This window comes from Balaenoptera borealis (assembly GCF_965194805.1).
Source record: "Balaenoptera borealis genome assembly, chromosome: 15".
In the NCBI taxonomy this organism is placed as follows: domain Eukaryota; kingdom Metazoa; phylum Chordata; class Mammalia; order Artiodactyla; family Balaenopteridae; genus Balaenoptera; species Balaenoptera borealis.
Window position 1 is genome coordinate 5,409,071 of NC_138871.1, and position 12,579 is coordinate 5,421,649.

The 12,579-nt window shown below is 48.6% G+C and overlaps 1 protein-coding gene across 38 annotated transcripts in view; it reads right to left on the bottom strand.

Moving 5' to 3' along the window:
• Positions 1–12,579, bottom strand: part of MAP4K4 (mitogen-activated protein kinase kinase kinase kinase 4) — a 174,204-nt gene that overhangs the window by 16,456 nt on the left and 145,169 nt on the right. For 7 of the 38 annotated variants that reach the window (XM_082357185.1, XM_082357184.1, XM_082357151.1 and 4 more), the window contains 9 exons: positions 11,281–11,514; positions 10,247–10,353; positions 8,736–8,887; positions 7,716–7,813; positions 5,699–5,874; positions 5,187–5,307; positions 4,005–4,196; positions 1,811–1,928; positions 1,340–1,510 (listed from right to left, as the gene is read on the bottom strand). In XM_082357185.1, coding sequence (XP_082213311.1) covers positions 1,340–1,510; positions 1,811–1,928; positions 4,005–4,196; positions 5,187–5,307; positions 5,699–5,874; positions 7,716–7,813; positions 8,736–8,887; positions 10,247–10,353; positions 11,281–11,514 — 1,369 coding nt within the window. The remainder of the gene's footprint in view (positions 1–1,339; positions 1,511–1,810; positions 1,929–4,004; positions 4,197–5,186; positions 5,308–5,698; positions 5,875–7,715; positions 7,814–8,735; positions 8,888–10,246; positions 10,354–11,280; positions 11,515–12,579) is intronic. The other 31 variants (XM_082357157.1, XM_082357169.1, XM_082357164.1 and 28 more) reach the window with 11 other exon arrangements.

Here is a 12,579-nt window from a genome sequence, read left to right on the forward strand (position 1 = left end):
TACTGCATTTTAAAAGACACAGGCTTGAGAGAGTCACCTATTTTTCTCAGAGGTAGTGAAGAAGTTAATTAGGAAAAAGAAGGATTTTAGTTTAAAAAAAAAAATCAGATAATGGCACACAGAATGGGGCCCAGCACTTCGCAGGACATTAGAGGACTATAAATTAAGTGTGACACTGCTACCAAGGGCAAACATCCTAGGCACAAATTACTTCGCCAATTTGGAAAGAACTAACATATTTAACATTACTTCTACGCTGAACATAATGTAATCATTTTGATGATATCAACACCCCCAAGAAGGTCTTTGATATGAAGAAAACTGTGCCTGCAATGGGCAGAGACGGCTCGTCCCAAGCCCTCGGGGGAGCGGGGGTGGGGGCTCAAGGAAGGGGCAAAGGAAGCCAGGACAGACCGAAGCCCAGGAGGCGGATGAGGAGGGCAGTCTATCAAGTTACGGGCCCTTCCGGAACGACAGGAGGGAGGACCATCTCGAGGTTCAGCAGGTGAACCCCGAGGCCCTCGTGGCTGCTTCCATCGCTCTGCGCCAGGCGAGGGGCCGGGAGTGAGAAGAGCTGATGGGGTCACAGGGGGACGGCAGAGCCGTCGTGGACACCCCAGGAGAGCCCGTGAGAGGATGTGCTGTGTCCTCACGCGTTGGCACGGCAACGTCCAAGGAGCAGGAAGCTTTTCTGAATACAGTGGCAGGGCTCCTCGCTGTGTCAGACAGCCCACGGCAGGATTCAGGGAGCATTCACAGGTGTGGCACTGGAGGGCGTGGTCAAGGCGGGGCTGGGGGGAGGTGTGAACGGGGGTGACAGCCAGGCGGCGGCAGAGCTGTGTGCGCCGCAGACTCGGAGAATCCCCTCTCGCGGCGTCCACACAAGCCTGCGCGGGTAAGGCGGCTCACGGCCCCTCCCGCACACCCTCGGCCCAGGCAGACTGCTTCTAAGAGCTCCACTCAGATGTTAGGCCCAAGTCACAAAGAGCGAGGGAAAAATGATAAACTGAAACATTTAAAGAAAAGCAAATTCGACAAATTTCTTCATTCTCCCTATAAATATGGGCCAAATCAAATGTCTTTCTCATTTTTTCCCTTTTCTTCTTTATATGAAGAAACGGAGATGAGTGACTCTTTGCAACACCCGACGGCTGAAACAAGGGCAGGCCTGTGTGTGTCCCTGCAGGATTCCTGCAGGGACAGGGGACGGGGACGGACGTCAAGAGTCTTCCATCTCACCCGCCAACGACGCCTCCAAAAACACCTGCACTACCTATAAACGACCGGTCCACCCTTGAGACTAAAAGCGAAAGGGTCAGAGTCACAGTGAGATACCTACCCCACAAGGCAGCGCACAGAATCTCGGAGTTAAACCTCTTCTTGTATTTGCGAATCTCTGGGGTGTCGCTCTGTGGCCTAGTGTTGGTGGGATTCACATTGACCACTGAGCCCTTCCGGGTAGGATCTTGCCTTATGGCCTCCGATCTCATTCCATCACAGGAAAATCCCACTGAAACACAGGACACTGGAATTATTTTGTGTCTCCACGAGCACTGGGCCTGCTCCCTTCCCCGCTACGCCTCAAGCAGATATTCATGTCACAACCAACTCTTTGCCTAGGAAGAGAAATTTGTAAGGAATGTACATAGAAAAAGGGAACTGACTCTGCAGCTCATTGCAAATAAGGCAGTGCAAGCAGGCTGGGCATCTGGTCCGAGGTCTGCACCTGCCAGCCACCAGCATGCGTGCCCAAGCCACCAGAAAGAGCGGCGCAAAGTGCCCGAGCCCGCTCGTCAGCTGCTTTACTTACCCACAGAAGTCACTGTTGTCCCACTAGATGGAGAAATCTGTAGTAATCTGGGGTCTATAAAAGGTGTAAAGGAGGAGGAAGATTTGTGTTTCTGGAGTGTGCTACTAGCGGACTGAGTCTGCAATGTAAATTCAGTCGTATTAATACAATGACAGTAAAGGAACAAACATAAAACACTTCAATCCACCTCTACAATGCACTGCTTCCCAATACAAAAGCCCTACCCCCCCCCCCGCTTCCTCCCCCAAAATGCTCCGGAGGTGCTTCTGCATGTGTACCCCACACCCCCCAATACAGGCTGTTTAACCGGGAGCCAAAGAGAGCTACCCCTCTTTTCAGAAATATCGCTCCTCTAAGACGGAACACGCAAGCTACCAGCATAATCTATACTTCACGCTCCTCCGGTTTTTAATAAATAATTATAATGAAAACTCCTAAAGGAAGTTTGAAATGTCTTGATGTCAATTCATCAATTTTTGAATTTACTCTCCTGCCCCCCAAAAAGTGCAATGAATCTCTGTTGGAATACTGGCAAATCTTAATTTTATACCGTTTCTTTTAAAGTGAGCCTCTTGCCAGAAAGCTACAGAAGCTTTGGCCACCATCATTTTAGGTGCATCATCATAAAATCCGTATCAGATAGGGGCTCATTAGTGAAAGGTGCAAATACAGAGTAAGGCATATCCTTTTGCTCTTTTAGGAATAGGAGTGTTTTGGTTAATAATGTAACTTAAGACAGAAAAAAAAAAAAAAAAAACGACACAAAGAAAGTGAAACAAATTGTTAAGTGGAAATGTAATGACAATTAAAAACAAAACAAACAGAAAAATAAACTTGCCAGTTTAGTGAGTTAAGGGTTATTGTAAATACTACACATTAGAGCAAAATGGAGCCAAGTGTAAATATAAGAAGGGATGTAAGTGTAGGTGGGATATATAAACGGAGGGAAAAAAACCATGTCTGACCACGTGCTTTTGTCCTGTACCGTTTCACTCCCCCGGGCAGCTGAAGTCCCAAGTCCTGGCAGCCCACCCACTCCTCAGCTCTCCCCTCCCACCTGACACAGCTGCCTGCTGGCAGGCTTCTTGCCCAGGCCCACGATCTGGGGCCCATCCAGCCGATGGCGGCCAATCTGATGCCGGGCCTGCCTTGGCAGTCGACTTGCCCCTGGCTCCTCAAGGGGAGAGGATTATTCTGATTCTTTCTAACGAGGGAACCAAAATAGGAGCAGGTGGGCAGGCCGGCAGTTCAATGCTTACATTGACAAGATTGGCTGAAGCTACGTGCCACTTGCAACCTCCTTCAACCGTCAGACAAAGGCATTTAAACCAAACCTCCCATGAAAACGATCACTTGCTTAACTAAGGACAGGGTGCCCACGGTGGACTGTCCCTGCACTTGGGGCATAACCCTGTTCCAAACGGCAAGAATCACCCAACCGGCACCCAGACTGAGAGCACACAGCCATGCCTTCGAACAAGCACACAGGATTTCCCATCCAAAATTTGAAGTTAAAATCACGCTCAGTTCTTTGCCCTTCTTGTTTAACATCCTAATTTTCTAGGTTTCCCCCAAAAGCAATTTGGCCTCTTAAACTCTGAGTGATTGTAAATTTCAAGGAGAGACATCCTTTCAACACGGTTGGCAAAGATAAATAAGAGTAACCAACCAACAACGCCCCCACCCCCACCCCGGAAACAAACAAACAAAAAAGATCCAGCCCTTTTGGAAGGAGGTTCCTGTACAGAGCAACACATTTATCCTGATAAGGCCAAGTCTGCTTAACCAAATGTTTCTATATTTGATTTACTGGATAAAAAGAATGAAAAAGGCAGATTCCACAAATGACTACCAGAATTTCATGCCAAATACATAATGCATCTGAGAACACAGCAATCGTTTTAGACTTTTTTTTGAAAAATAAACTGAATGAGGAAAGCCATGCAACTACACTTATCTAGAGAAAAGTAAACAGTGAACTGGCAAGTTTGGAGGGAAATCGCTCCAGGGTTAAGGGGTTTGTATGCAGATCTGAAACTTGTTACTCGAGGGGGTGGGAGAGAAGGGGAGGTGACAGAAGAAGGCGGGCGGGGAGGGGAGGGGAGGTGAGGGTGTGGGAAGGGCTCTGCAAACTAGCTCCTAGGCAGCGCTGGTCTAACCCTGGGAGAGCAGCCAGCTGTGGTGCGAGACATACCTCATTAGTAGTGAGCTTGTCCTGGGGTGTCTGTGGGGACATGGTGGGTGTCGGCTGGCTGGAGGATGGGGAGGAGGAGGTGGAGGAAGTGGAGGAGGAATGGCTTTGCTGTAAGAGATCTGGCAAGAGGTGAATGCGACCGGCAAAGCCATTGCTCTCATGATGGCTGGCGCGCTTTTGGTCAATTGCACTCTGCAGAGAAAACAGGCACACTGGTCTCGCTCGCGCGCCGCTAACATTGCCGAAGACCCTACCGATACCTGACTGCTGGCGGTGCTGTGTGACTCTCAACTCTGTTACTTCATCAAGGGACGACTGGAGGAAATCAGCCTGAGCTGCTCACGCTTCCTCGCCAAATGCCTAGGCTGAGCCAACAGAATTCACAGCACCTCATCTGGTGACTGCAGAACCCAAACAGCGGGTGTTTAATCTGGTTTATCTGCCACATGAGCTGCTGTTACCAAAACCACTGGCTTTTCTCTTTCCTTTTTAAATCTGTCTAAAGCTCTAGAAAGTACCCGTCACTTCTGTGAATCCTGGTCTTGTCCGGACCAGGCCCTTCCCGCTTTCCATACAAATGCACTGCCAGAGCATGAAACACACTCAGGGAAAAGTCCGAAGTGCTACACAGGTGCCCTGCTCCACTTAAATGAGAAGCACATCCCTTTCTTCCATCTGAGCTAAGAAATGAACAGACCGTTGTAAAACTTGGTAATCCAAACGGAGCACGGCCGGGTGGCACACGATTAATATCCAACGAGGGAGGAGCGTCACGCCCGGAGCACAGAAGAGAGGCCCCCCCCCGCTCCGGCTCCCGGCCCCGGGCAGCTCCTGCCTGCCTGCCTAGCCGGCTCCCGCCGCAGACCCCCGGACTCGGAGCCGAGAGCTCCGCGCAGACCCCCGCCGCCGGCCGCGGCGTGCCCCCTGCGGCTTCTCTGCGCTCAGACGCAGACTGTGGGGCTCGCGGGCTGCTGGGAGGAGGGCTGCCGCGGGACATGCAGGCGGGCGGGGCGGGGGCCCTGCTGGCCGCCTCGGGGCACGCAGCACAGGACGCTACCCTCCGGGTGTCTCGTTAGGTGAGAACAGACGATGATGTAGAAACAGCATGAGCGAGTGAACGAGCAAGTGGGTTAATGAGTACAGGAGAAGCTAGCCTCCAACGAGGAGAGAGGACGCGGGTACCTGGCGGACGATCAGGGTGCCCTCCTTGGACGGGGTCACGGCTGGTTCACTCTCCACGTCGTCGTGGACGATCATGGTTTTCACGGACTCCGTTTCACCGTTGCTCAAGTTCAGAGATGACCTATTGAGACAAAATCCAGACGTGAAGGGCCATAACCCGCGAGCCGAGGATATACTGTTTAGATTTTTCACCTTCTCGGAGTCCTAAGATGAGATCGGGCTACAGGTATAAAGCTTCCTCAAGGAAAATGAACTGCAGTTTTCCCTTTTTTCACAGCCTCAAATTAAGAAGAAGAAATGAAACACACGGAGTACTGGAAGAGGCCCTGACATGCGCGCACACACACCAACGAAGAGAAGGGGGACAACAGAAAGGCCGTCTGCTGCTGACTCCACGACGGGGAAGCGTTACACGTTCACAGGATCAGAGGACAGGTTTACAACAACTGGTCCCAAGTGGAAAGAAGGCCCAGTGGGGACACTCATCCTCCCTCAAGCAGGGCGGGACTGACGCGGCTCTGGCGTCCTCCGGCCCCGAGGGGGGCTCCTCGGGCCCTTCCTGCTCCAAGTCGTCGTCCTCCTCATCCGTCGTCCCGGACTCCTCACTGGACGAGGAGTAGTCTGTCACCTTGTGCGGCGGCCGCACGTCTTCCGCCGCTCGGAGCTCTCTGGCCAGGGCCGTCAGGTCCTAGTGCAGGAGACAGAAAAGGGGGTCAGGCGGGAGGGCGACGGGGAAACAGCACAGGGCCAAGCGCTTCGTTCTCACTATCCATCAAACGGCCACGCCAGCTTTGCCAAACTGTCTTGTAGGGCGTCTACCGGTATCACGGAGGGGAGCTCTCAAAGCTTTCGATAGAAAAGACGAGACCAAGAAGAGTCAAAAAGATAAAACAAAAAATAGAAAAGATTTTTTTAAAAGTCCAAGGTGTTGTACACAGTTCAAACCTCACAGCCGTTAAAAAAAAAAAAAAAAAAAAAAAAGAGCCGAGAGCATTCTTTTCCGACTATAAAATTCTGGATCAACAGATGTGTGCAGACAGACCTTGGTAGTGTGTCATAAAGACGCCCGCCCCTGTGACAAAGTCTTCTTTTGAGGAGATTTTGCAGAAAGCAAGATTTTAGTTAAACAGGGGTGATTTAAAGTACTTATTTGGTGAGGTTTTTAACTCCAACTTTTATTTCTAAAAATTTCCAACTCGCAGGAAACTGAGAGTGAAGTGAGCACAGGGTATGGCTCACGTCTGGCTTAACCGAGTGTCAGCAACTTGCCACGTGCGTGAACAAAGTTCCTGACGTGTGCTGTGAGAAAGCGCTGCAGTGTGTCTGGCCGTGGGACGGCAGCTGGGCAGGCTATCCTGCCGCTGCCACGAGCGCGCACGCTGGGGGGAGAAGCGGCCCAGGGTAAACGCCGCGGTTCACCAGGGCTTCGGTTCCCTTTCCTCTTCTACGTGCAGACACCGTAAGACCCAATCAACTATCCAAATATAACTTCCGAGCTTGATTATTATCTCTAGTCTACATTTTCATACAGAAGTTCAACGTATGTATCTTTCCACTTAAAATTTTTACTTAAAAAGTAATGATTTTTTGGAAGGCAGGCTATGTGGCCACTCTTCCTTTTCCCTCTGGCAGTCTCTTCTTCTCACCAGTTAAGAACACGCTTCTTCCCTTTGAGCCCGAGCCTCTGAGACAAGTGAGCAAGGACTGGCCTTGCGTCCTCCTGCTCGCGACTTCACGAGAACAACTGCGGCTTTTTGTTAAAGTGACTTTAAAAAGCCGTATTTAATGATAAGAATGAACACATGCAGCAAATTTGGGGCGTTAAAAAACACGAAGCAAAAATTCAGGGTTTCTAATTCTAGAAAAGAGCAAGCTGAGGAAGGAAGAGGCATGGAGGTCGAATACAGGCTAAAGTTAGAATGCTGCTCCGACGCTGAACTGTTCAGACGGGGCTTACCACTTCGCCCTTCGGTCAGCGGGTTCCCATCGAGCCAGAGGAGCCATCGGTGAGGAGGAACACACAGCACAGGAAGCAGGGAGGAAAGAAGGGGGGAGGGGGGCACAGAAATCAATGCAAGCGGGAGACAAAACCCCAGCAGGCTCAAACCCCCAGTGTGCCCAGTGACGGGGCAGCTACTGCATCGAGGGCTACGGAGAAGAGAAACAGCCACACTGCCGCCCCACGTACCAAAGGGCAGAATTAAACCACGGGAGAGTTTAAGGAGGTGGTGGAAAAACATCTCTTCCAAAAGCCAGTATTTTAGGTGCCCACTCATCAAGAGCATGTAAAGGTGAATGCCAAGCAGAGACAGAAGGCTTTTCTTTCTTTTGTATTTTTTAAATGACTAAGGGGCGGGGGGCGGGACTGGGGCGGCGGCACAAGTGGGCCAAGGTTTACAGCTTTCCTTATAACCCCTCAAACCTGCGAGACCCCACAGGGAGGCCTGCAGGCCGCGCAAGGAGAAGGCTTTAATAGAAAGATCTCACTCAAGTTTGAAATGAGTAAAATGGATTTTGTGCAATTCTTACAGCGGGCTTGAGAGGTCTAAAAACTTCCTTTTTATCTTCAGGCTTTTTTGCTGCATTTTCAAGGCGCTGAGATGGCGAGCCCTCAGATTTGGATGATGCTGTGAAGTTCAGAGACAAGAAAGGCCGAGTCACGTAAACACCTGAGTGTGGGCCACGAAGCCACCCAGCCCACCTGGCCCCCGTCCTCTCCCCTCATTAGCCTCGCTCACAGCAAGGTCTCCACGCGCTGGTCTGAACCCCAGGGTTTGTGACTCCTTCCCGAGAACCCTCGACTGTCACGCTGCACTAATACGTGTTCACAACCCCTTGTTACATCAATAACACAGTAGAGGGAATTTCCGCTAATCTATTCTTATGAGTAGGTTAAGATAACCAATATTGATGACAATACTGGTGGAGTTTAGGCTCAGAAGAGTGGGTTCAAATCTCAGCTTGGATATTTAGCTAATCACCTTGGACGAGTTACGTAAACTGACTAAACTGCAGTTACTTGAATCTGTAAAATGGAGACACAATATATATCCACCTCCTGGGGTTGCTGTACGGATTAAATGAGACACTGCACGGACAGTGCTCGCATGCGTAAGCTCTCAAAACCTCACTCTTTACTATTAAAATTGTGACGACTATTACTAGTGTCACTAGCAAACCTACACTGAAACACTGTTTTGTATTCATAATATGCAGCTGTGAAAGATCACAGGTCTTTTCCATGATTGAAAAGGATTTCCAAAATACAGTCAACCCTTGAACAACACGGGCTGGAATTTCGAAGGTCCACTCACGTGTGGATTTTTTTCAACAGTAAATAATTCCGTACTACAGGATCCACAGCTGGTTGGATCTGTGGGCGTGTAACCACGGATGCAGAGGAACCGTGGGTACAGAGGGCCGACTACAGACGAGGATTTTCAACTGGTGGGGGGTATCCCTAAGCCCTGGGTGTTCAAGGGTCAACTGTACTGACTGGAGCCCGATACGGTGAACAGGCACAGGGAAAAGGAAAGGCAGGCATCCTACATCTCACTCTGAAGCGCTCCCCGGAGCCGCTCTGAGACCCAGGGTGGGAGCCGGGCTGGGATCCTGAGTTGCTGGACCCCGAGGAGCTGCCACTGCCGGGCCTGGGCACCAGCTTCTCCACTCTCTCCCACAGCAGCCTGGGCTCGATGCTGCTGTTGGAGAAGATGACGAGAACAGCTAATGCATTATCCCAAGACGCAGGGTCAAATTATAAACACGCGCACCATGTCATTCAAACGCAGGGATAATGAGAAAATCAGCCTACCACCAGCATTTAACGTGAAATTCACCAAAAGTTATAGTGGCATTATTCACTGGTTTTATCTCAGATATCTTAACACACCCAAAATGCTAAAAGACATTCTACCATTAGCAGACAAATCTTCTCTGGGTGTGAGAGGAAACGCTACTGTTTGGTCTAGAAGTGTCACTAGTTCTGTCTCAGCTACAAACTCACTTTCTTACTATGAAAAATTCCACTTACATAATTACACACAAAATCAAATTACACACAAATTCCCAGTACCGACCACCACCCCTCACGGTTCTCAAGAACTGACACTTAGGCAGCACACTCATTCTTTCGTGCTCTGGGCTGGAAATGTGACCGCACACGGGCCACAGTGTATCCCTGCCGTCGACACACCACAGCATGAGTTTTCTAGGTAAGAATTAACACACGGACTCGGGCGCAGGAGAACCCCGCAGCCCACCCTGACCACTGAAGGCTCAGAAAGCTCTCTCTCTGCAGCTTCTGGGCTGTAACTCGTTCCACTTCCTCATGTTATACCGAGACAGCAAGTACAGAGGTTCAGCGATGATCAGAGTACAAAACCCTCAACACGACCTTTTCTTCCTCTAAAACGGTGCTTGCTGGCTGACGGAACTGAGATGATGACAATATTCTACGGCTGAGAATACGGTCGCCACCAGCTACATGAGGTTATGGAGCACCTGAAATGTGGCTAGTGCAGCTAAGGAAATTAAGTTTTAATTTTATGTAATTTTAATTAACTTCAATTCAAATTTAAGTAGCCTCATGTGGCTAACAGCTACCGTATAAAACAGAGCGGCTCTAGAACCTGAAAATACTCTGTGGTTAATGCACGAGTTTATTGCCAACTCTGAGTCAACCACTCTCTCTTCCGTAGCCTGTGTGTGATTTCCGCACACTCCCAGAGCCCCCAGACATCCTCTGGATGACAAGCCCTCTCGGGTCACAGTTCCCTTAGAATCCCCCCTTCCCTGCTCTTCCGTCCTGTTACTCTCACTGAGGCAGGTAGTTTTCACCTTAAAACTGCTGCAATACACCGTCGGATTTAATCTCTCTTTTCACCACAGATCAATTTGATGTCATTCACGTGAATGGACTTTACGGCATTTTCTTTATAAACGGATCACCTCTTTGCCCCAGAACTTCCATGTTTATGAGCACTTTTATGCAAGCAGACGGTATAAGACTGCAGGACACTGTGTAGTAAGTCTGTCCCTAAGCTTCGCTCTTCTCTTACCTGGTGGAGTTTCTCTGACCTGCTTGGCTATTCTGCTGCCCACTGCCCTGCAGCGGGGAATCCCGACGGGACAGGACGGGGGACCGGGACGTCGTCCTCACAGGAACCTTTGGGTACAAAATACAGCAATTAAATTACTGAAAACATGAGGAGGAGAAGAAAAGACTACTCCCCACCAAACATGTGTCTGAGGCAGTCCTAGTTACCTTAGCCTTGCTATCACCGACCTACCCCCAATCCCTGATCCTTCTCTGCCCTCCAGCGCTACAACAGAAGAGTAGTCCAAGCCGTCAAAGGCACTGGGACAACCTTTCTATGCTCCTAACCACATTTAAATGATGTTGGCACTGAAGCTTGCTGGCAGGGCACGTACAAAAGCATTTTACTGAGATAATGTGAGAATCAGGAAAACAAGCTCAAAGGAACCAAACAATGGCCTACAAATGGATCAGCAAGAAACAAAGAATGTAGGAAGCAAGAAAATACTCAGAGGAAGCAAATTCCAAGTGGAGGAAAAATAAAATGTGCCTTTTTGTTTAATTTCAGCATTAAGTAATTACCAAACCAAAAATTTTTAAAACATGAAATTTAAAAAAACACCCAAACAAAAATCCCTCAAGTAAAAAAAATCATTTTTTGAAACATTTATGTTAATTTTTTCCCTTATAATACCTTTTCTGAAAATTTTGATATTAATTAATGGTGAAAGTAATTGATAGCTTTTGTATAAACTTAACACGACAGCTGCTAAAACAAATTTTGATCTGGTCTAGAAGCATACTCTTTACAGATGTACTCCTAAATTATTTTGGTACCTTGTGCTTAAGTACAGAGTCAGCGACAGCAATGAAAAGCTAACTGGTCGATGGCTGAACCTAACCGCCTCACTATGGAATTTTCTCCCCACCGTCAAAAGTTCCTCTGCCACTGCCCCTTAATTCTGGTGACGTCACCACACCCTTAATTGAAATAAATAATTTAAAAAAAATAACGAAAAGGCAAAAGAAGCACACATCTGTCTTCCTGCTTCTTACCCTTGGAGGCACCTCGTCACTGTCTGATCTAGACCAAGCCTTTTGGGCGGGGTCGGGTACCTCCGCCTTAGAGTCAGAACTCTGACTTAGCACCTCACTGCGGGAAGGTGGACATGGGTCCTGAGAGCGAAGATGGTGGTGTGCAAATTTGGGAGGAGAAGGGTCACTGAAGGAATGGGATCGCGAGACAGGGGAAACACTGTTCTTGAGAGATGCCAGGTGGGACCACTGTACCTTACAAGAAAACAAAACACAAAACATTCAATGCGTTCTGCAGAAAACGCTTTTCTGGTCAATACCAAATCCAAAGCGGGAGGCGGGGCAACGTACACGAGGCGGCTCAGGACTAGGTCAGCCAAGCGGTACAACAGTTACGCCTTAAGTGGAGAGGTGGTCTGGGGAGCACAGTATGTAGAAGAGAACAAAGGTACATTTATAAGGAAAACTCTTCATATCCAGACAAATGTTAGAGAGCAGTAAACGTGAAGATTTAAAAAAAAGCCTCACAGCGCTCCTGTCTGAGGGGCAACGTGTGGCATGCATTTCTGCGTCAAAGCAGCGTGGACGGGCAGAGGCAGGAAACCGCAGGACGGACACCGCCACACGTGCAAACCTCTCTACCCACCCTCCCGTTACCTGGCAGGGCAAGACGTCTGACCAAGTAACAACAGAGCCACATGTCTACTGTGCAAAGACCAACCCCGCATGTTTCGACAGATTATAAGAGTGCCAGCTTTTCAAAGACATCACCAATTTTCCTTCTTTCTTGTCCCAAGTCTTAAAACACTCCAACCCCACAGAACTCCACGTATCTTTGTACTAGTTAGGAAAAAAAAGAACTTTGATTTCTTTGTATCCTATTCAGCACTAGGATTCCCTAAATGGACTGCTGAGGGGGGTAATCCTTCTACTTGACAACTGAAGAAATAAGACAATTCCTTGGCAACTGAGTTCATCTGGTCACTTTTAAATTGGAAAAGCAATCTCTGAAACAATCTGCATTTTCTTGAAATTACACTTTTTGTTTTAAAATAACTGTTCAATGTTGAAATTTACATAATTCTAGCTATATATCTCTTACATCATCACAATTAATAAAAACAGGAAATACCAAATCAGGATTGGCTCAACCTTGCCAAGCGTTAAGATCCAGAATGAGTTCCGAAAGAATGTTTTCGTAAGTACAGCTTTCGGCCAAAAGCAACTTTAGATAGAAAAGGGACTCTTTTTCCTGGCCCTACGTTAATTAATCAATCAGCAGTATAAAAAGCAGTCTACATAATTCACGAACTCCTATTT